Source organism: Adelges cooleyi, unplaced genomic scaffold (genome assembly GCF_023614345.1).
Source record: "Adelges cooleyi isolate 19-005CV unplaced genomic scaffold, UGA_ACOO_1.1 ACOO_flye_CR_arks_rails_tigmint_CR_PRNA_108, whole genome shotgun sequence".
Taxonomy (NCBI): Eukaryota; Metazoa; Arthropoda; class Insecta; order Hemiptera; family Adelgidae; genus Adelges; species Adelges cooleyi.
The window spans coordinates 10,705,831-10,731,020 of NW_026095761.1; the positions used below are offsets into that span (position 1 = coordinate 10,705,831).

The window sequence follows — 25,190 nt, forward strand, 5'->3', positions numbered from 1 at the left end:
AAATATTAAATGCCTGGAACAAAAATGTATAAACCAAAATTAAATTTGTTTTTTAGCCACCATAGAAGTGTTAAACCTTATGAGAAAGCACTTTTTTTTTTTAAATGAATATTCTACCTTTTTTAATTATCTTCAATTTAAGGTTTTTTTAGATGCTAATAGAAACTCATTAGCCGGTTGCCTAATTATATAGGCGTTCTTAGTTCTTACTTGTAAGTAATCAGAATATAGATAAACATGTTAAAAAACTAGAATGAGTACAAAATATTTAATAAACTCAAGTTGTTTTCATTCAACATACTTATTATTTTTATTTTTCATAGGTATTCCCCCATTGATTTTAAAATATTATAGACTATAGTATAATCTATACGTATATATATTATAAAATCAATAATATTACTGTTAATAATAGCATAGTCATATTAGTTATTTAGTAGAAATGGGTCTATGACCAAAATTTTAGTTCGAGGATTATTTGCTTTTTTTATGTAAAAAAAATCTGGTTTTAATATTGAAAATAATGCAAATTTAATTACAAGAAACTGATTTTTTTTTCATAGGACTATCCTATGAAGTCAAAATTTTGTAATAATACTTATAAAAAAAATTTTAATAATACCTTGGAGATTATAAAAATTAACAGATAAATTAGTTGACATAGTCGAAATGTATTTAAACCTCTTTTTTTTTTTTTTTAAATATTGCCTATACAAACTCATTAAAAACAGGCCGCGTGCAATCCCCGTAAAGCTGACATGTTTTCAATAAGAGAAATAGCATTGCGACAATAATTAAGTGCGCATCTAGGTTGGGCTACTAAGTAGTATTTAACATTAAATTAGCCTATTAGAAACTTGTCTATATTGAGTCTCTATCAATTTATTTTAAACCAATACAATGTTAAATGTGTGTACACTGTAATATAGATCGTCGACTAAAATCTAAATTGGTAGTACTTACGTTAACCACAGTACATAATACACGGAACTTTTATCTTTGATAACCCCTCCAACTTGTGATTTGCGGTCTTGATAAGAAACTGGTATTATCATATTTTCTAGACATAAATTTTAATATTTATCAGTCGGCTGTGAGTTGTAATGTTGATGTGGATATGGGTAAATGGTAATGTTTTAAAAAACGAAAATTGCATGGTAGGGTAGCCGCTAACAAGTAACATTGAAGAAAAAAACTTGTGGGCCGAAGGTCAACAAGATATTATTAATATGTGGCCATCTATCAATGATTTTTAATTAACTATACTCGAATGTATGTTTACATAACAGTAATATAACTACGCTAGTCACTTAAGCTATACACAAGACTACATTAGAGCGAGTTGTGAGTACTGATAAATTTGTTAAAATTAAAATTTTAGATATCTAATTTCTATAAATTAAGTTAATTAGTTTTAACTAATTAAATTTATTTAACTAGATTACAAAAAAACAATGAGTGTTGAAGAATTAGCTGATGTCGTTGGCAAAGTTGCTGCTGTTGCTACTATTGGAACATTCTTTGCTCCTGTGTAAGTGTTATACTTTTTAATTCTTTGTACTGAATAGTTAAGTTCTTGCATCAAATTAAATAAATAACTCATTATATTTATTTCATTATTTTATAGATTATTTATAACTTATAAATTAAATATAAGTTATAAACTAAGAATAAATAATATTTTTATGTGTAATTGAGGAGCCTAGTGCAATAAGGGCTAATAATAATTATCATATAATAATGATGTTTCCATTCCTCCCAAAAAATGTGTGTAGGTCTACACGTCCTTATTGCAACGACCTCCTTAATTATTTTATTTTTGTGTTGTACAATTCCATACCACGTTTAAAAAAAATGAATAAATAATACAAGTTTCCTTTAATTTGCAGTTGTAATTTAAAAAAACAAGCAAAGTAAATTCCATTTAGATGTTTGTAAAAACCTGACATTGGTCCTCATACTTAAAATTTGAACTCCTTACTTATTATATAACAAGTCACTGATGAATACGTTAGCTACTACCTTATTATTTTTTTGAAAAAAGGAAATTATTATGTAACTTAAAAATTATGTAACATAATCATCGCTACAACTATATGTTTAATATAATATATCTAAGATTACTTTAACAATTTTTTTGCTATGTATTTGGATAATAAGTAATTCCTTTCTTTTTAATATGTTAATTTATTAAATATTATTTTATTAAAACTATGTAAGTATGAAATCATTTCCATTATTTTATATTAAAAAATAAATCATATCTTCAGGAATATTAATTATTAAAACCATTTTTACCAATTTAGTCTTTAAAATTCATAAGTAAAATACCTTAGAGGGCGTCGCACCGGTGATTTTCAGTGATAAAAACATGTTTACACCAACTGAAAATAACTCGTTTAATTTTGGTTTTAGAGTAAAAGCATCCATTATAAAATTAAAAAAGAACAATATTCCAAAGGGTAAGACGGTGAGTTTTTTTTAAAAAAAATTCATTTTTTGAAAAGTTACAGTCAATTAAAAATGTTAAAATAGTCGTTATTTCTAAACTATGTGTTGAGTGTATACTTGGAATAATGAAAAAAAAGCACCGTATTGCCCTCCGAAATATTGTTGTCTTTTAATTTTATAATGGGTGTTTTTACTCTAAAACCAAAATTAAGCGAGTTATTTTCAGTCTGCTTAAACATGTAGAGATAAAAAAAAAATTTTTAAATCGCTTTCAAGGATGCTATGATAGTCCAAAAAATAAATTAACTACCAAAATAGAGTCCTAGTTATTGAACTAATAATTACACATCACAGATTAAACTTTAAATTACGATTTTGTAAAAAATTTCCTATCCTTTACTCCTTGAAAATGGGCGGTGTGACGCCCTCTTAACACTAGAGTGAGAGAAAAAGATAATTGACCTACTTAATGATTTGACTACTTTAAAATACTATAGTTGAAATAGGTTATTTAATTATACACTTGATCAGTCCATTTTTTGTTTACTTTCAGTTTTATTTGTTGGAATATAATAAAAAAGAAGAGTTCTAAAAATATAGACCCTACACCTTTCATTGGGGGTATGGCCATGTAAGTATATTCAATTTTTAATTTTATAAAATTATAATAATAACAATATTAATTTCTGTTTTATTATGGAAGGTCCATTTTGATGATAAAAAATGGAATTCTTATGAATGATCCAAACATTATACCTGTAAACATTTTTGGATTTTTATTAAATTTGTTATACTTTTTAGTGTACTACACATATACGGCTAATACGGTAAATAAATATAAATAATAATAGACACTAAGACACCTATATTTTATGTATATATAAAATTATATATAGGTATTATTATTTATACCAATCTATAATTTTTAGGATAATGATAGAAAAAGTGGGCAACACATAAGAATTATATTGTTATTAAACATATTAAAAAAATTCAAAATATGTAAGAAAAATCAGATTTTTGTTGCTCTGTTTTTTGGAAAATGTCAAAGACTCATCATGCATAGAGGTCTAGCCGGTCATTTTATAAAAAATTAATAAAACAAGAAGTTACTTTATGAAATGTACTAAACCGATTTCCAAAAAAAATGTTTTTTTATAGAGTTAAACATCTTCTCCACAAGGGCTAAAAGGCCAATTTTTTTTTAATTCTGTTTTTAAAATTTTATTGTAACTTTTATATTTTTACTTTTTATGATTTTTTTTAATAAATCTAACTTATTTTCTAATAGCTAAATAAAAAATTGGCCTTTTAGACCCCATAGAGAAAATATTAAGCTTCTCTTAAACAAAATAAAAATTGAAATCCGTCTAATAGATTTGCCGGAAAATGACTTCTACAAAACTATTTTTTTGTCAAACTTTTGCCATAACTCGGAGAAAAAAAACTCTGTAAGTCTGAAACATCAGCAACAAATCAAAGACATTGAATACATCCAAAGGTTATCAAGTTAATTATAATTTATGTTTTTTATTAATTTTCTGTAAACAACTGCTGTGCCTGTACACTAAATTATAACAAAATAGTTTGTGTGGTGTTCACTTATAATATACTTCTATTTATTATACAAGATGAAACATTATAATATTGAAAACATTTATTTTTAGGGTCCACTATTTTCAATGTTGAAGAAAGTAACACTTTTTACTGGTATATTGTGGGGGTATACAATGGTTGAAAATGAAAAACTAGTGGAATATCGCTTTGGAGTTATTCTAACCTTATTAATGTTTACACTTGTTGGATCTCCTTTGTTTTCTCTTGTAAGTAAATTTTTATATTGATAAAAGATGCGCCTAGAACACAATGGGTATAAGTGACATTTTTACAAAATCTGAGTTAAGTACACAGCTAACTACAAATTATCCATTTTATTTGTTGGTAAAGATATTTAAGTGAATTATTGTTAGTGATTTTTATTCATCATTTGTTGCGATCTGGTACCAAATCACCTAACCCCCAAATGAAAACGCCATCTGGATGTAAACTTTGACTTTTGAGTTTGATTTTCTTGAAATCGATAAAATGTCACCTATACCCCTTGTGTTCTAAATGCCTCTAATAATTATACCGAGTCTTGAAACATTTCAAACGAATCTAATTAATTTTTTTAATTAAAAACCACAAGTTTCTTGTTTATTTCATCATTTTTAACTTAGATTTTTTTACTTAATATTATTAATACAGCAAATAATAAGAAATAGTATACAAAAGTTATTTAATTTATATTGAGTATAGGAAACTTATTTTACGATCATATATAATATTTTACATTACTAAAAATTGTATTTAGGTATTTATAATATTTTAAGATTTTTGTGGTTTTGGCAAACTTTTCGATTTTAAGTAAATCATATTATGATAAATGTTACCATACATTTTTCCTAAAGTTTAATCATTCAGGTTGCAATTTCACTTAATATAAAATCAAATGTACCAAATAATACTCTAATATAAAATGTATAGTTCAACTTTTAGTTTTACGCTATTAAAAATAAATATTTGATTTCAAATAAAATATAATCAACTTTTTACAATAAAAAACTGTTAATAAGTTATACTTATATAATAATATAATTTACAGAACTAATACAATACATTTAAATAGTTCACTAAAAAATAACCTTTTACCTTGCAAAATTTGAATTTAAAATTAATTAAGTGTTTTATTTTACTTATAATAATTTATTTTGCAGAAAGAAATTATTACAGCACAAGATGCATCAATGTTACCATTTCCAATGATATTATCTGGTACTGTGGTTGGATCTTTATGGCTGGTCTATGGACTTTTAATTGACAATATATTTATAAAAGTCGGTTATTTATTAATGATTCATATAATTTTATTATTACTTACTTAAAAAGGTTTTATTTACAGGTTCAGAATGTGGCGACAGTAATATTGTGTGGAATACAGCTAGCGTTAATTTATAAATATCCCAAAAAAGAAGACAAGAAAACTGATTAGTCAGTTATGTAACTACTGATTATTATTAGTCTAAATTATGTATTTCTTTAATCCTTGTGGCCTGTGATTTCCTATTATTGAGTATTCCATTTTGTTGATTGACTTTTATTATTCCATTAAATACTGTGTATACTTTGTGATTTATTTTTCTGCATTAGCACCGCTCGTTTTGTTTAAAAACTAAATGTGATAAATCTATTACTGTTATTTAATAAGGTGTTGTTCGTGTTTGCCATTATAAGTAAAAAGAAATTGTAATTTTAGTTTTCCAAAATTGAAACCATTCCAATTAACTGAAACAAATTGTATGTTATAACTTACTACATAGTATATTTATATTATAGACTATAGTATACACGTACTTAATTAAAAACGATTATGAATTAAAGCTTATATTATGTAGTAACAGTTGTAAGTTATTTATTTGGAAATTCCCTTTAACTTGATATAAAAAATCAACCCATTAATGCATACCTACCTCAAATTGTTATCTAGAAAAAGTGCACTTTTTAACAGTATACTATAAGTATGTTGTAAAATTTTCTTAAAGTATTTAAAAGCAATAAGCCGTTCATGTATGTCGATATCGTGTACTTGGAAGGCCACAAAGTGGCTAAGAAGTCGGCAATTCTTTGTCGATTCGGATGATAGAAAAATTACTTTTTAGTTCTTCAAATGACATTGTTTAATTTAGACATCTGATTTGATCGACTATTAATTACTACATTATACAGTAGTATAATAAATTGTGACTGTGCTACACAATTATAAAATACGGCAAATTTAAATGCCAAATGGAAATGTACAGCGAACCTCCATTGATTTATGCTTTTGACTACAGCCCTTTTGCCGTTTGGTGTGTTACCATATTATGGCAACGTGTGTATACATATAATTAGATTGCGAGCGACGGCTCGCAATCTAATGACGGTGGTGAAAGCCACCGTCATGGCTTTGTCGATTTACTCGAAAAGTACTCGGTGATTTCTTTTTTGGTCTTGTTCTTGGTCTCTGGTAACAAGAACCATCCGAACAACCAGACGGCCACGCCGGCGCACGTGCACACCCATAAATAGAGTTCCATGCCGTATTCGATGATCACGAGCGGAAAGATCTTAGTATAAGAGAACATGAGCACGTACGCCAGCGAAGTGGTGATGCCCATCATAACACCGCTGATGGCCGTTGGGAATACTTCGGCGCAAAAGGTGAACGGCTGGGACGAAACGCCCATCATGGCCGAGATGATGTACATTATAAGGCATACGAACGTCAGCCATGGCGTTGGCGAGTCCGACGGATCGTCGTAAGTCCTCAGCGTCGCGGCTATGACGGCCGCGGACGCGGCCATGCCCAGGCCGGACATACACGTCAGCGTCTTCCTTGGCACGTTATAGAACACAAACGAGTTGAGCGACGCGCCGATCAGACGAGCCAATGACAGAAAGGCAGATGCTTGCACCGCGTCGAACGGCACTCTGCATTCTCTAGTAAAGTCCACCAGATATACGAAGGACGCCGTGAACCCTGTGGCGTTTTGTAGTACGAAAAACGTCATACACAGCACGGCCGGCTTCCACACCTCGGGACTGGTGAACGATTTGAGTGTTATGGCATGCGAACGGCCACACTGTTCCGTCGATAGCTCGAGGGGCGGCAACCCGAACCACCGACATATCCTGTCCGATTCCTCTGACCTACCTTTGCTAAGCAGCCACCCCGGCGACTCTGGCACGATGTACAGTAGGATGGTTAACGCGACACATGCGGCTAAGAATACTTCGGACGCCGACCGCCACGACATCCACTGCATTAACGTCGTGGACAAGATCATGCCCACCGCTTGGTTGATGTTGAACAGCGACAAGAAAAATGAACGGCTCTCTGTCGAACATGTTTCACATATATACAGACATATGGCACTGCTGCCCGATCCTGTAGACGAAAACGCGTATCCCTTATTATCATATAATTACAGTTTAAAACTACTATAACCTATGTCATATTAAAAAAAAAAAAAAATTAAATCTATATTTATGTCTACATTATACAGGGTGTTCCGGCATGAAAGGTAAGTAATTGGTGAGTGGACATCTGGGGGACCCCCAAATAAGCCCCCCGTTTTCTTTTTTTCAATAAGTCAAAAATTGAAGGTTTCGACAGTTAAGTAAAAAAATATTGACCTAAAAAAACAAAAAATTATTCCATGTTTATTCGGTGCAAAATGCTCACCTTAAAAGAGGGGTCACATCATTTTCAGTCTTTTTCTCTTATCACTTATCTTATCATTTATGTCTCACCTCTAGTCTCTTATCATTTATCTTTCATAATTTATCTTTTATCAATTATCTCTTTTCTTTTATCTCTTAGAATTTATCTTTTATCACTTATTATTTATTTATGGTCTCTAACCATTTTACTCTTATCATTTTTTGAGTTAAGGGCCGAAAGGGACTGAAAATGATGTGACCCCTCTTTTAAGGTGAGCTTTTTGCACTGATAAACAAGGAATAATTTTTTTTGTTTTAAAGTCATTATTTTTTTACTTAACTATCGAAACCTTTAATATTTTACTTATCGAACAAATGAAAACGGGGGGCTTATTTGGGGGTCCCCCAAATGTCTAATCATCTATTACTTACCTTTCATGCTGGAACACCCTGTAAAGTAATTGAAAAAAAATTCATATTAAAAGTTGTAAAAAATAATGTTTAAAATTGTGTTACAGGGTATTTTTTTAAAAAAACCACACTAGGTAAAGTAATTATTTCGAGTGCGCTTTTTTACCTCCTAACCGGGAGCATTTTTGAAATATTTTCCCCTATTAAAATTGTTGATGTTTTAACCGCTAGCTGACATTTTTCCTTTGTGCGCCACTTTAGCTAGCCGCTTTACTTCTTTTAAATGTTAATTTTTAACCCGAAGGGTCGCACATTTTACGCAATGCGTTACCTATTTCTCGTTAGTCTATATGTACTAAATGTATTATTCATTGCAATAATAATTATCGATAGTGATATAATAAACAAAATGTATTTAGTTTAGTAAATAAAATATTATTTTTACAAACTATCTGAAACAATAGCATTATAAAGGTGAACCCATATAGGTATTTTATTTTTTTGACATTTTTCTTTAAAAACCTCGAAAGTACTCCAGATGACCCAAGGGTAGGAGGGGTTGGGCTTGTTCTTTGTCATAGTTTGACAATTATAACTGATATATTTAAAAAAGTAATACGTACCTACTGCTAAGCCTACTATGAATCTTGCCAAGTAAAAGTCAGTAATGCTTGACGCCAACCATATCCAGGCAAAACAGACAATCAAAGGGTACATTGATAATTGCATGCTTCTTAAACGGCCATATTTATCCATGATCACTCCAAATATAACCGAGCCAAGAGGACACGTCAGGAAAACTGAACTGGCTAGAAAAAAACTATTTCGTCATTATAGTTATAACTTATATATGTAAATGTTATACTATACTTAATTGTAAACTGCAGCACACTGCATGTTGATTAATAACAACCCAGCCCCACAACAACAAGAAAAGTAGGGTTTCAAACGAACCAGACAGGTCTATTTGTTATTTTGAGTAGCTGGAATCCAAATAGTCGAAAATCAATAGTTAGCTCTTGTTTTTTACTAGCCTTTAAAAAATGTCCGACATCAGATTTGGATACAAACATTCAAAGTACTTAAGAATTGATTTATCTGGTCCGTCCAAAATCCTACCTTTCTTTTTTTTTGTGAAGAAATGTATTTATTATTTTTAATAGTAGGTGTCAACAAATTTACCTATCCATGATGCTTGTTCGCCAGTTATTGGAATTTCTGAGTTTGGTTCTCGGAGTTGAGCAATCATGACACCCGAAAATCCCATTTGTACACCTTTCAATACAATTTGAAAATACATAATACTGAAAACTAAAAACTTAAAACAAAATATACACATATATATAAATGGTTAAAAAAAATTAATAACAACAAAAAGTTTTCAAAATAGTAATATACTCACTAGTCTGACGAATGATAGGGAATTATTATTTTTAATTATAATCATTTCAATGATAATAAAGACAATTTTTTTTTTTAAGTTTATTTTCTCAAGTTGAATAACTCTTGAGGTATGAGACATAAAACGTATTACAGTAGTAGCATTGATTATGTAATATACTATTAGTGTAATACTGTTTAAAATTGTGTTACAAGGTATTTAAAAAAAAAACCACACAAGGTAAAGTAATTATTTCGGGTAATCAATGGCAGTAGCCAATTGTAAACTTCGTAAGTCCATACACTTTAATTTAAGTAAAAAAACAAAAACTTTTATTTTTCATTTACCCATTGTACAGTAGTCAGTCGTAAACTGAGGATGGTATAAAACTAAACGATAAGACAATTTATTAATTTCGTATCATTGTGTAACTTATCTGTATAATTAATCTCTTAGACATAGAATACAAGTAGCTTATTCTAGCCAGGAATGTCTATTTGCCATTAACAAACCCTGAGCTAGTGAGAAGTGTTTATCTCCAGAGATTAAATAACGTATCGATTCAGTTGCTTTTTCATCTTATGAAATAAGTTGTACTTATTTAATAAGATTTAATTAATTTTTTTTTAAACTTTAAGCCAAAAATCTCTTCTCAAAACGTCTTTATTGGCTATACTTTTGTTTTCTTAAATTTGAAATTTGAAATTTAAACTCTAAATATACCTATGGTGTACCTATATAGGCGCACTCTAGTAGCGCGTCCAAACCGTGCTGCTATGTAATACTGCTATATAATACTTTGAATTGACAATTTCATGTTGTAATTTATTTAATTTTAACAAATTTTACCATTTTTCAAAAAAAAAAAATCTAAAAAACTGCTGTTTACACGACCTTCCTACATAGACATAAGCTCTCCAAACGACTTTATAAACATTCGATATAAAAAGATGTATGTATATTTGTTTTTTAACATGTTGTTACACTAGTTTTTAAGTACCTACCTAGTACATACTATACTTAATACTACCAATAATCTTTTGATAATATTTGTAGTATAGGTATTGTAATAAAAAAAAAAGAAAATACTGGTATCATTTAATTTAATAAGTGGGTACTTACCGCTACGCACTATACATATTGAATAATTAATAGGTATATTGATTTTATTTAATATAGACATTTTTTATAATATATTCTATACTTGTATCTACAGGGGTAAACATTTACGATAAGCATTCAAACTTCTGAATATTGTGATAATAAGATATGTTGTATAGCGCTAAAGTTCAATCGTAATTCATAAAACTTGAACTAATAACGAAAACAAAGAAATTGAATAGATTATTCATTTTATTTGTTAACAAACCAACTACAGTAGATAACTATTTTTTAAATTTAACTAATAAACTGTATATTAATAATATCATAATAATAATATCCCCCTAAGTGAATAGTAAACGAGCTTCTAAAGAAAAAAGTCTTTCGATTTAAAAACCGATTTCCGACTAGTGAGTGATAAAAACTAAAGTTCATATTATGTCGTATAATAGGTAACTGTATAAAATGTAATAATATGAATTCTTTCAATTCACACGACGATCGAATTTGTTTGAAACGGGTATATAACTTAAAATGTATACAAAAGCCAAAAGCTTTTAAAATTTTTTTTAGTTAAAAGTATTTATGATTAAAAAAAAATGAATATATTAATAAATATTTAATTTGCATAATATGTAGTAGATAACAATAAAGGTTATCTATATTTTACGATTTAATGTTATTTTTTAATATTACACGTGATGTTCTATAACGGTACTATTATTACTAAATATTTGTATTATACAGTACAAATAAATATATGTTATATTTATATTATGTAATTAACTTGGACAAATCCGTCTCTGATAACTCATTACATCGTTAATAGTATCAAATAATATTAATACACGATTTAGCAATAATTAACATTATATATTTAATTGTTTTTTATCTTTCACGTGCAATATTGTACTTCTATTTATTTCAGTCTTACAAATACTCCTTAATTTGTACTGTGTAGGCAGCTCAATATTCGAATCCATAATTTATTAAAAGGAACATACTGTATTTAAATTGTATACTTATCGTCGATTAGAATAAATAGGCACAAGCCAGGTTTTCAAGGTAATAACACAAAGATCATTGCCGATTGAAGTAAATTCAACTTTTAGGAATTTCACTGATGTTAAAAAATCACAGAACAAAATCTGAGTACAATTTATTATGATACTAATATTATAACAATTATAGTGTACATATTAAAATTTAAATGTCAATAATCAATGAGGTTGCGTTCAGTTTGTAAATACCAATCATTCTGAATCATATTCTCTCTAAAATAGAGATTAACAATAGTCAATATGAAGCCACCACATCCCCTCTCTCCACAAAAATCCAGACATTAACCTCACCCGAAACTTTTAACATAATTTACCACAAAATAATGGAAAAATGGCAAATTTTTTGGCTAAACCTTCCTCTTTCCAATAAACTTAGAAATGTAAAACTAAACGTTAAAAAATTGAAGTACCCCCCCTAACATTAAAATAAGAGATGAAACAAACATCACCCGAGCTAAAATAGGCCACTCTCACCTAACCCATGCATACCTTATCAACAAGGAACCAGCACCAGTATGCGACACTTGCAAGCAAATATTATCGATAGAACACATAATCATCAACTGCCCCAAATATAGAGAAGCACGAAAGAAACTCAACAATCCTCTCACACTTCACCAAGCATTCAAAGAAGAAAACACCACTGAAATCATTAAATTTTTTTACAATGTAAATGTAAGCCATAAACTATAAATATCATGTTATTCTAATTCCTAAATTTATTGTACATTAACTTCAAGGCTAATAACCCTGTAATTGAAGCCTTTACCATTAATAAAAAAAAAAATTAATAAAAAAATAGTCAATAATTCTACAATATTTTTGCACAAGAAACCTAATGATACATTGTAAAAATGATTCGATACAATTAACGATGATTCAATTAGTAATCTGAAAACAGATTTCAATAATATAACCTACGAAACTATAACACATACATTTAATACAACAGTTAGACTGAATAATTGCAATCGCCAATCATAATACATTATAATTCATTTTCTCGTTGGATCATATCAGCTTGACAAATTTGTATTCTGATGACAGCTCTCCGATAAGATAATACATTAGAATTATTCAGAAGTTAATTTAACTATAATACGATCAAATTGTCTAAAACCATCACGGCTAAGATTTCTTTATTGCAATCTGATTATAAAAGTCATAACTACATTTTCGCTATAATTTATGACAACTTACATAATAATATATATTACAAAGAAAATGAGTGTAATATGTATATGTGCAATGTGCATCCATACAAGCCAATTATATTTGAATTATAGATAATAATATGTTTATTATTTTCCGTATAGAAGACTACAGTAACTTTATCTTGTTTATTTTGTTGTCGCTGTTAACGATTTATAAGAACTCCATAGATTGTAACTTAAAAAGAACTCAATGGCAGTGATCTACACGAGCTCGAACTGATTCAGAATCCACCTGGCCCGGCCCGACCCAGCTTAAGCTGTGTTTAATAAAATGATAGCACAAGGCGGACCGCACTTCGGTTTAAAACGTATTCAGTAAGAACACTAAGTGCAATAGATTTCGTATAGGCCACCAAGCTAAGTACTCTTGTTTCCCACGCCAGACTCTCCCAGCTTCTTCTATCTAGAACATTACACAGCATCGCTTCCTAGTCGTTCTCCAACATAGACATGGCATCAGACATTCCACATACATCTTCCTTTCCATCACCGTAGACAGCTCAATCCTTTCTACAGCGAGTGATGACAGTGCTCCTCGTAGTCTGACCGGTATACAAATAAGTCGCTTGTTGGTATTCTTGCCATGATTTTCATTGTTTACCATTGAGTAGCATCAATTATCAAAAATCCTGCTCTATTTCGTAGTGTCATTAACAAATATCCCTTAACAACGGATTTCTTCTAGTTAGATTCTACTTTCTCTTAACTTGTTTTTATATTTGTTTATTTTATATATGGATACAGTAGCGTATTTATGAGGGAGTATAAGAGATTTGTTATTTGTTTTAAAGTATTTTATGTAAAACTATGAATATATTAGGTAATACGTTTTTCCGTTTAAACATTTTTAATTTTCAAAGGTGTTTTAGACCTTTCAAAAAAACACAAATTGTACTAACCCTGCTTCTCTAATATTTTATAAAAACCAACCCAATTTACTAGACAAACGACATATTTAACTAACAAAACATTTATTAATTTTCACATAAAACATATATTAAACATATAATTAAACATAAATTTAAAAAAATAATTTCTGCAAATGTACATACATAAAAACTATTAAAGTAGACTAGTGTTTAAAGTCTTTTTTATATTAAAATTGTTGTTTGCATATTAAAAGGCTTTATTAACCTAAGTCAAAGATCGTAATTGTTCGTTTTTTTCTGGAACTGATGTGTTAAAGTTTACCAACCAATGCTCATTACTCTTAGTTTGTAAATTTCTTAGGGGTTTATTGAAACAAACATACCATATGATTCCTATTATCGTACAAATTATGATTTCCAAATAGTATCCATTGATTGTAGTCGAACAGCTTCCGCCAATTGAACTGCACTCCTAAATCGTGTAAATGTTATTTATTAGGAGATGAAATTTAGACAATATTTTACAATATATACAATATTAAACAATACCTATAGGTATTTAAGTGTATAATTTCCATTATGACAACTTATTTTCAAGTTAATTAATATTAACGACTACGGGAAAAGGTCCCGTAATGGCGCCTTATTCGAAAGTTTGACTACCACATCATTAAATGATGGTTTTGATCAGAGCCGATGATTCTACACGTGTATTTTAAATACACGTGTAGGGCAAGTTCGTGTAGTTCGAATTCACGTGTAGAAGTTCGTGTAATTATATATACACGTGTAGGACTCGAGATTCCATAACTTGACCTAATAGCTATTACACTTTATTTTAGCGACAAGCATTAATTAAAGAAGGTTATCACGTAAAATTACAGGTCTTATTAAAACTTATAGTTGTAAGAATACCAAATACGTGTAGTTGCAGGTACACGTGTACTTATAACTACACGAACTTCTACACGTGTACACGTGTAATCGGTAGCTCTAGTTTTGATTCATCTGCATATTATTCGTTTTTCAATGAGCAACCTCCGTCCAAAACACCATTATAATTACTAAACCGTTTTGTCGTACCATAAGTATTCACTTCATCTTAGTCACATTACTGTGCTTAGGTTTTACCGTGCGGAATTCAGTCAATATTATTTCTCTAATTGCATTTCCCTTGCTCCTGACTTTTCCCCTCTATTTCATGAGAATATTTTAACATGGATATGTTATGGGGCTGAATACAAGAAATTGCATGTCACCATTTTCACGTAACAAAATTAAAAAATATTTTAAATTATATGTTTTTTTTTTATTTATTAAAAAATATTTACAATCTATGCTGCAAGGCATAATAAGCAAATATACTCTATTCGGAATAAGAACAGGACTGGTTGCGCATGGGCGTGGCTTTGTTCCAAAGCTTTGCATCGCGCGCCTTGACTAGGTGGGAGTAACATCTCACCTCATTTATACAAAGAAAAAAAGAAAAGAAAAGAAAAAACGGTGATGTTGTATGAGGATGGAGGCTATCCAGTGATAAAACCCAACATGATTTTATTTTAAAATATTAAAAGATAAGAGATAAACAAAAAGTGATCAGAAATAACATATCCATGATTCAATACATTTCTGTTGAGCGGAGAAAATAACTAGGTTTTTTTTGTTACTATTTTGTTGCGAGAACCATTAAAACATAACGTTTTTTTTAACAGATGAATACTAGAAAAATATATGTACCGAAATTATTGTTTGTTTAAATAAGACTTTAACATTTGTTTGAAACTCGAGTATAGATACTATGCATATAATGTATTAATACAATTATAGCATATCTTACCATTCCGAGCACTTGCGTAGAACAATCGTTATTTGAATTAGTTGAACACTTTTTGACTGTTAGCCAGTCAATCGAAATTAGTGATATTGTATTTGTCCAAGAAATGCCCAAATTAGCAACAGTATTTAAGAGAGTCATGTACGTTCCTCCAAAACGTGGATCACTTATTCGCGAGAAAAACGCTAACAGAGCCACAAACATGCAGTACACCAACAGCTGAAACATCAATATTATCATTTAATATTTCTGAAATAAGGACAATTCAATAAAATTATGCAAGTATGTCTTCTTCAGGAAGCAAAAACTTAGGACGCAAGTGATTTTAGAAGATGGAGCGGTTGGGTAAATCAAACCAAGGGTATCATTAGCCCAAGATATTTCTGAGGGAATGTAATCTGCACAACAAATAAGGCGTTTTTACGAAATAATACAAAATAAACAAGTTTTAATCTTAGGTATTTCTCTCTGATATAGCCAACTACAAACCGTAAAACTTATAACTAAGTTCAAACTTTTTATAACTAATCTTGTATCCATATGTTCGACTTTATATTAAATTTGAAGACTCGGGAAAAGAGTTTTTGACAAGTTATAGATTTTAGGGTTTTGTTAATAGGGTTTAATTAGGGTTTAATAAAAAGAGCGATACAGAATGATTGAAACTTATATGAGGAATGCAGGTGTATGCGAAGAAGATGTAGGTCGTGGGAGATCGTATGGAGTAAAGGTTTAGGACAAGGGGAGCAGACCCCAAATAGTCGGGATGAAGACGAAAGATGAGAGATGGAAGGAGTGGTATTTGTACAATATTTGGATGGCGGTGCTGATCAAAGAAATCAGTCCAACGATCCTTCAGTTAACTCGCATCAAAGTTAAAGGTAATACGGTTATATTTAGCATTTAGAAATACTTACCTCATGAAAAAACAATGTTAATCCAAATAAAACAAAATATTCAAATGGTACTTTTGCGTCAATGTTGCCTTTTTCTACAAATAATGGTGTATAATAAACCAATAACCCCGATGAAATTCCACAAAGTAACCTATAATAATTATATTTAAAAAAACATTTTACTATTAGCAACAATGGTAAATTACTATGTAGGTATCTAATTTATCATCATAGGATTATCTTAAATTCATTAAAAAATAATAAGTATATTAAAAATGATTGACAAATTTAAGTGGTCAATATATTGTAAATATACATTACGCATTTTACAACTTAATACATCATTTGTATATCTATCTCAAACAATTTTTCATTTGAAATATTTAATAAATGATTTATAATACTTTTCTCTTACATTCTTACCTAAAAGGGAAAATGTTCAGCAGAGTGCTCATCGGTTTCGGACCCGAAGTATATTTGGACACAATTATAGGTATTAACATTTTAACGGGATAAAGGGCTGTTTGCACGATAACTAAATTGTCACGAGATACTCCGGCATCAATTAGTTTTAAATTTGTTACATTATCCACAGTAGCAAAAGCAATCTGTTAAAAAAAACAATTAATGCGACTAGAATTTATAAATAAAAATGTTCTTGACAAAACCACCATTCCTATGGAATTACACTAAATGTGCACGCAAAATGCAATAATAAACACTTTTTTAATAGAAGTAATACTGTTTAACCACAAATAAAAAAAAATTATCATTAACACTTTATTATATTTGTCTTAGAATATGTTATTTATTCTTATTATGTCTATACAATTTTAATTTTTGCATATAAACTAGAATATTCGTTTTTAGGTGTACTTACATTGTCAGAGTAGAATTTTTTGTTGATAAACTAATAGTTTATTCCGTTTTCAATTTTGAAAAGTAAAGCATTAAAAAAAAGGAATCCTTAAACAAATCATTCTGTATAAGTGCATACAGAGTAGTAGGTATAATTCATAACCGAATACCGATTATATGACAATAAAGAATATAGAGAAAACCGCATTGCCGTAAATCGCAAAGGTAATCGTATGCTTAGCATCCGGAATTTAATATTTTCAGTTTAAAAATGTATAATATTATTATCATACGTTATAATCACTTATAATTAAATAAATTTTGATTTTTCCAAAATGCTATAACGTATTTATAGTTAATTTTTATTTATTTATAGAGATATAAAACGTAACGGAGATGGTACGGTTTTTAGGGAGTGTGCGGGACTCGCAAAGTTATTTTCTCAAATATTTGTTTGGTACTTGAATCCTCTAAATATTTTAGGCATTTTTTGCATCTATAAAATAACGTTACAAATACACTTTATAATTTACAAAAATGAAAGAATATTTATTATTGTACTAATAAATGTAAATAATACTGTATGGGTTTTTTGATTGACTGAAAAAGTTCTTAAAAAGGAACTTTTCCAACACCGCCGTTTATTACTTCTATGGGGAGCTGAATGGGCATTGGTTTTTCTATAATCATTTATTTTTAGAGTGATTTTATCACTTGGTCATAATATTAATTCCTATAGATCTACGACCACACTGACTCGACTATGCTCAGTCTCCTGTCTCTACTGTGCTGGCTTCAAAATAAAAATATTTAAAAATAAAATAACTAAAAACATAACCTAAAATTATCTGAATAAAATAAATAAGTAGGTGATTATATAAATAGATAAATATTCATGTTTGAATCGTTAATACAATCAAATTTCCTATTGTGCAACTTCAATAAATGTAATTAAATAACTTACCCGGTAAGTAATCAAAGCGAAAATCAATATGCGGATACCGTGCATTTTAACAATGTCCCACAGCACGGAGTAAGTTTTAAACACATTTAATTTGTCTTCTGTGCAATCTGCCGATCGATCTTTGTTTTCTTTCTTTATTAGACCAACAAGTGAAGTTATCAACATAAAAGCGACTCCCCAAAAGTAAAAAAAACCTTAAATAAAATAATAAAACATTAACTATCTATGTAATAGCATAATACTTGGATCCTACTCATTTATATTAAAATTAAAAATTGATGGTGAAGTCCAATAACGAAGAACCAATACGCACATTTTACAGTATCAAAAAAACGCATAGTGAATATTTGTGTATTTAGAAAATTCTGGGTTGTGTTATGATCATTAAAAAAGGTTTTTAGATTGGTTCATAACTTAATATTCCGCAAAAAAAAACGGAAATAAAAAAGATAGTCAATAGCACGTTATTTGGACCAAACCTTAAATTATTTCATTATATTTACTTTGCATAGATACCATTCCTCCATTGGCAGGTACACTGCGCAAATAATTATTACAGAAACTTTCGGAATCCAAAAGAATTGGAAAGACATATCCTAAAAACATTCCAATTGCCTGACCTGATGTATTACACATAGACGCATAGCCTACATTTTCTCTAAGATAAAAATAAAATAAAAACAATTATAATTATGAATGATAAACAAGTCGCTAGCAAGTTTATACTTATTACTTCCTCAACATGGTTAGAGCCCAACCGTCAACAGCTATATCCTGTGTAGCAGCAAGAAAGTTAGTGCAAAAAAACACAAACGTTATAATAGCCACTTGAGGCTTACCCTCAGTTCCTATCCAGCTATCAAAATGGACAGCTGTGTAAAGAAAAAATGTACCTAAAAAGGACTAAGTATAAATACAAATATACAAAATAAAATTATAATATTACTAGCAAATACCTAGCAAATACTGAACAGGCAAAAGCCAAGATTTCCTTCTTCCAATTTTCGTTACATACAAGGAATCAACTAGCGGTGCCCATAGAAGTTTCATACTGAATGGCCAACCTGCAGCACTAAATATAGCCTAAAATAATGAAAAATTAATATTAAATATTGAAAGTTAGATAAAATCTACGAATCCCATTATACCTATCCAGGTGTATATTATTTTATATATTATATATTATATTGTACTATACAGCGCATGGTTTTTTGTTGATATATCTAATAAGAACTTTTTAAAAGGCCTTAAAAGCCTTTTTAACAAAAATAAGTATATTTTATAATCCGTTCAATATCCGGTTAGGTTTGTTTAAAACAAAAATTAAAATTTCGAAATTAGATGGGGGGGGGGGGCAGTGAGAAAAATGTAAAGCTAAAATTATATTGAATTATTAATAAGGATTCATTATTAGTACTTTATAGTGTGAGTAATTAACATCTTTTGAACGAGTTAGAGAAATTATCAATCCATTGATTTCCTCTCTAAAATCCACTCTACAGGTATTAAATGCCAGCTACAAAATCATAAATCACTCGTTATCTAAGAAGTTTTTTTTATCCCATCATTCTTATTATACCATATTATTATAAGTATTAAACTATATTTTTCTTTTATAGTTATTAGTAGCTGTTATACAGTTTTTATTCAGTTAAATTAATGTGTTTTCTCTTTTTATTTTATTAAGATTATCAATTGTAATAATATTTATAATAATTGTCAAGTTGTAATACCTTTTTGATGAAAGCTATATAAAAAAAAACTTTATAAGACTATAAAAAATCAGCTCATTTCTTTTATGTGGTTTTAGATTTTCGAAAAGAAAAAACTTAAAATTAACCTCCTTGAAGTACAATATTTTTATATTTCGACTAAATTTGACAAGTATGTAGAGCGCTGTATACAAAATACTAACCCTAGTTTTCGCACGAACAAAATGTCCCGTGTAGCGTCATCTTAACACCCTAATACCAAAAATGATATGTTCATATAGTGACAAATTCTTAGAAAATATTTTAAACTACTAAAAAACTGAATAATGAAATTTTGAGAACTTCGTCGTTGACGTTTGCATACAAAAATAAAAATAAAGATAGAATTTCGTTTTATGAACATAGAAAAATATTTTGACAATAATGATATAATAAGTCTACATAAACAAGCGATAAAATATTGTTTATTATACATGAATCATGATTATACCAACCTGATCTTGATAGGAAACATTTTTTTGGTTTTGTAAAATCACTGGTATAGTCGTTGAAAACCCCAGTGGTACACCTTGAAGTGTATACAACAACATCAATAGGGAAATATTCGTCCAATCTCCTTTTAAGCATGGTTTGAGTGGCTGTGTGTTATTATCACTTTCAATTGCACCGGGTTGATCATATTTCGCCGATTTCTTCATACTTGTTTTCGGGTAATAATATCAGTTCCACAACCGACAGTAAACACGACTTATTGTGTCGAGCACCATCGACAACGTGTTAGAATAAACTGAGCGTTTTATCTGATGTGGTTCTTAACCTATTATAATTGAACAATATTATGTTTAGTAAGTTTACTAGGATTTTACTGGTGTACGTATTATAACAGTTGATTTATAATAAATGGTTTAATTCTATAATGTAAATGAAGTCAGTATTGATAACATGTTTATGTAGATAATAACCGCTATATTTATTTACAATAATGAAAGCCAATGTAGTCAATTAGACCTTAATACTAATGGAATCGATATTATCTCTTGTTAAAAGACTTTGTTACGTAGTAATGATATAATTGAAATTCGCAAGCATTGTTGTTATTTAGGGAGCGGTTTGAGGAAGGGGAAGGATTGGAGAGATAAGGAGGACACATATGTATTACAAAACTATAATAAAACATCGCCTTCCTAGAGAGAAAAAGTATAATAAAATAATTTTTACCTTTTACCTAGTTCTATCACCGAGCGTTATAAAAATTTGTTTTTAATAAAATGTAATTTAAGTTATTTCAAATTTACCTGTAACTAAAATTAATAAATTAAGATAACCTTCAATATTAACGTTTTAAGTTACCACACTAAACTATCATAAAACTTTAAAATATTTAACACTGTACCTACAAGTTTTAACTGTTACATTTAAAAAACAAAAATAGGTTTTTAAAAACGCACTTGTCCATCATTTATACTGCTCATCACAAAACATAACTACACGATTGTACTCTAGTAATATGTAATATATTCGAAAAAACATAAGGATAGACGTTTGACGCCAAGTACATCAACCGCCAACGGCTACTGTTAGTATTTTGTCGTCCGAATGCATCAGATGACTGATCATATAAGTGTCTCATCTAAACGAAATAACAGTCTAATAAAATCACCGCATTTCACGACAATAACTGATAAGTAAGCATTTTTATTTAATTTATTTAATAATAGTTGACAACAAGGTCAATGATGTTTTTAACTATGTCAGTTATTACTATTATTGTGAGGTCTATAAATATAAAATAAAATGGAATATGTACCTACTAAAATGGCAAGAGCTTTTGTACACTAAATAATTATTATACAGAGCTGTTTTTTTTTCTGTAGAAATTAATAATATTTGTGGGAACTTTTTTTAAAAATAATTTTAATGATAAAACAACCGTATAATAATAGTTTAATGGGAAATAACTGCTAGTCAGTTAGTTTTAACCAATAAATCAACTCCAAATGTATACAGTTTTCTTATCTAATTATACTGGTTATACATAATTAATAATATTTATATTCTGTTATCCAAAAGTCATATGCATAAAGGTTATACTTAAAGGAATCATCAATAGCAATGCCGTTGCATTACCTTTTTAAATTGCCTCTACAGACACGGATGTAATAAATTATAAGGAGCATCAAACTCCCTATTTAAATTTGATTATAAATAACGTACAAACAGTTTGTTGTAAAAGTATTTGTGAAAAATTAAAAAAAAAGATAAGGTATTTTTGAAAGTTATGACAGAAAAGGACTAGACAAAAAATACACTTTGAAGAAAGAGTTAAAATCGTATTTTCATTGAAGAAATGAATTCACTATAGAGTAAAGTTGTATTTTTGAAGTCATAAATTAGTAATTTCCATGAAATTTAGTAATGAATAGTATAATATAAACAGATGATCTTAACTTTTATTAGATAAAAGCATAAACCATCTTATTGACAGTAAAGTAAAAAAAAATATTTTAAATGGGAAAAAATGTTATTGAGTTAAATAATCACGTGGAAAACAATACTACTGAATTCAGATAAAATAAGAAAAATAAGTGTTTCGTAAGAACAAAATATTAGTAAAGAGGAGTGGTTGAGTTGTTGAACGCGTGAAAAAAGTTAGCAGTAAAAGAGTACGTAGAGCTCCAAAGCGGAAAATAAAAAAAAATTAAATTATCGTGTAATTTAATAAAAACCTTTTAAAAATTGTTATAATTACTGTTTTATTATTTGTTCAATTAAAACGTTTAAACTAAAGATTAAGGACTATTGTTGAGAAAAAAATTTAAAAAACCGGTAATAACCGTTAGCTTTGTAAAAAACTAGACAAAAAATTACAGCTGAAACATTATTAATATGGCTTTCATCATTTAAATATGATGTGATATACATCTCGGTACATTAAATAAATTAAAAACAGATAGTACAGATAACTTATACAGTTTAAAATGTTATTTATAAAAAAATATAAATACATACCTCGTTTGTACCCACGTTACTAAAATCAAGAACGGAAGATACACTTAATATAGTTAAGCAGCAACAACAGTATCCAGTATAATGAGTCGTATTTTTAGGTACTCTGACGAATTTTATGTTAGAATTACGTAACAACACGTGTTAGGTGTAGCTTATGATCTTTTTATCACGAAACGGGCTAGTCAGCAAGTACCTATAGTATATTATTGTAATTGTATAATTTCGACATCTGTTTCTATTGGTATAATAAGTGATTATGCATATATTTATTTAGAAAGAAATTATGATTATTTAAATCGATAACAAAAACAATGTTGTGGTAAAATGATAGAAGTATAACGGAGGGGGGGGGAATTTGCCCTTCGAACCTTTCTTGAAAAATACACACAAAATATTAAAACATTTATTACAGTTAAGTCTAATGAGTGTGACCCACAATTATCTAATGTCTGTTAATTTTAATTTAATTAAATATAATTTTAATATACGCATTAACGACTGCTTTTAAACGCAATAAATGTGGTCCATCTGTTTTCTAGGAATGATTATATTTATCATTAAAAATGTAGTATATATTTTTTTATTAAATTTTGCTAAATAAAAATAACAACGTATTTTATCATTGTGATAAATATACCTACATGCATTCGACTTCTGTCAGAATTTATTTTTGGCCGCCCAGGAAATTGACATAGTGTTATGATGTCTTTTAAAAAATAACTCATTGATTCATTATATATTTTTACTGGTAATCAGTTATACTTTCGAAGTACTATTAACAACTATGATTTTTTTGGTTTTAAAGTCTATTTGACTAATCAAGACTCCAAGGGATACTAATTTATTTTGAATACTAAAAATTATTCTGAGGAAATGTGCTTCTTAAATAGGGAGAATGTGGGAATACCAGTCAGTGGGTAATATCGGTCAATGGCATATCTCTTAAAGTATGATAGTTAAAATTTAGATGAGCACATAATTTGATAATTGTTGTTATCAGAGCCTAATACCAGATGTTTCAAAATGATAAACAACTTTTTATCACTTTTGTTGTAATATTTTTCCAAAATAAAACTCATCTCAAATTAAGAATTTCCAATTTTTTAGTTTTTACTATATTGACAGTTTCTAATACATCACAAACTGGCAAGGATTGCATTTATTTGCTCATAATATACCTAAATATTACAGCTTTTAAGTAAATACATGTATTTAAAAGAAAGTGTGATAGGCGTAATACCAGTTAAAACTGATGGGGTAAATGGTAATAACAGTCTAACATAACTTATGTAATAACCTTAACTAACTAATATTTCCATTAAACATACAATGTCTTTGAACAATATCATTGTACTGATAACATGATATTTTGATCATAGGTAATTTGTATGTTTTTTAGGAACTTGAATTTTTCCCTATCATTTTACATGTGTTTAATTGTGTAGACAACCTGTATTTTAGGGTACATTCAATTATTTTTATATAAAGGATTATTATAAAGTAATAACATATTTTGGAAAAATATCAAATATTTTATATTTAAAAAAAAAAAATCTATATAATATATTCAGTGTTGGGAAAGTAAATTTTTTAAATGACACTTGATCAGTCTCTCGATCCTTTTCTGCAACTGTGTTAAATTCATAAGAATCGCATACGTTTTTGACGATAAATGAATTGCCGATAATGTTGATCTATAGAACGTACAAATGATGGTAACAGTTCACTCAGCATTTTAATGGCGGAATACTGGAATGACGTTAAAGTTTTTTATGTACACGTTGGATGTTGTACAGGACGAGTCGGGACTACTACGCAATAGTGTGTTGACTATGCTTCATTTTTTGGGGTGAGAAGACGAGTCGTTATTTTTCGTGAACCGCTGCCCGTCAACAACAATAGTATACCTGCTCGTCAGCTGCCAAATTACATTACATTAAATAATACATTTCGGCCCGAGTGTCATTTGTAGGAAGTAATACATTGGAAGTTTTAGTTTAAAGAGACAGAGCGCTTAGTAGAAGTAAATATTAGGGTTGGGCCTATCCGGATATTCGGATATCCGAATTATCCGGATAATTCGGATACGGAAATCCGAAATCCGGATAGTTAAAAATTATCCGGATAGTTTCGGATATTCATTTCATTTTTATAAGACAAATATACCTTAATAATATAGTGTTTTTAA

The 25,190-nt window shown here is 29.0% G+C and overlaps 3 protein-coding genes across 8 annotated transcripts; 1 reads left to right on the forward strand and 2 right to left on the reverse strand.

Moving 5' to 3' along the window:
- Positions 1–1,078: 1,078 nt before the first annotated feature.
- Positions 1,079–5,839, forward strand: LOC126843013 (sugar transporter SWEET1-like). 3 transcript variants are annotated; one of them, XM_050580317.1, is made up of 7 exons: positions 1,079–1,348; positions 1,441–1,531; positions 3,005–3,082; positions 3,155–3,278; positions 4,119–4,274; positions 5,208–5,327; positions 5,393–5,839. In XM_050580317.1, the coding sequence occupies exons 2-7, from the start codon at positions 1,455–1,457 to the stop codon at positions 5,480–5,482; spliced, it is 645 nt and encodes a 214-aa protein (XP_050436274.1). In that variant the 5' UTR covers positions 1,079–1,348; positions 1,441–1,454; the 3' UTR covers positions 5,483–5,839. The 3 variants fall into 3 exon arrangements, with proteins under 3 accessions (XP_050436274.1, XP_050436282.1, XP_050436267.1); XM_050580325.1 differs by having other exon boundaries at positions 1,079–1,272; XM_050580310.1 differs by having other exon boundaries at positions 1,079–1,344; positions 5,393–5,837.
- Positions 5,125–10,615, reverse strand: LOC126842992 (facilitated trehalose transporter Tret1-like). Of its 4 annotated transcripts, none has more exons than XM_050580289.1 (4): positions 10,607–10,615; positions 9,286–9,378; positions 8,727–8,912; positions 5,125–7,417 (listed from the first exon to the last, which is right to left on the reverse strand). In XM_050580289.1, the coding sequence occupies exons 2-4, from the start codon at positions 9,368–9,370 to the stop codon at positions 6,429–6,431; spliced, it is 1,260 nt and encodes a 419-aa protein (XP_050436246.1). In that variant the 5' UTR covers positions 9,371–9,378; positions 10,607–10,615; the 3' UTR covers positions 5,125–6,428. The 4 variants fall into 4 exon arrangements, with proteins under 4 accessions (XP_050436246.1, XP_050436255.1, XP_050436239.1 ...); XM_050580298.1 differs by lacking the exon at positions 10,607–10,615 and adding an exon at positions 10,334–10,399; XM_050580282.1 differs by lacking the exon at positions 10,607–10,615 and adding an exon at positions 9,506–10,062.
- Positions 10,616–13,877: 3,262 nt separating this feature from the next.
- Positions 13,878–23,143, reverse strand: LOC126844459 (acetyl-coenzyme A transporter 1-like). The gene is made up of 10 exons (XM_050582675.1): positions 23,003–23,143; positions 20,488–20,810; positions 19,238–19,364; positions 19,015–19,174; positions 18,785–18,939; positions 18,282–18,475; positions 16,883–17,067; positions 16,481–16,610; positions 15,567–15,782; positions 13,878–14,201 (listed from the first exon to the last, which is right to left on the reverse strand). The coding sequence occupies exons 2-10, from the start codon at positions 20,689–20,691 to the stop codon at positions 13,995–13,997; spliced, it is 1,578 nt and encodes a 525-aa protein (XP_050438632.1). The 5' UTR covers positions 20,692–20,810; positions 23,003–23,143; the 3' UTR covers positions 13,878–13,994.
- Positions 23,144–25,190: the final 2,047 nt, after the last annotated feature.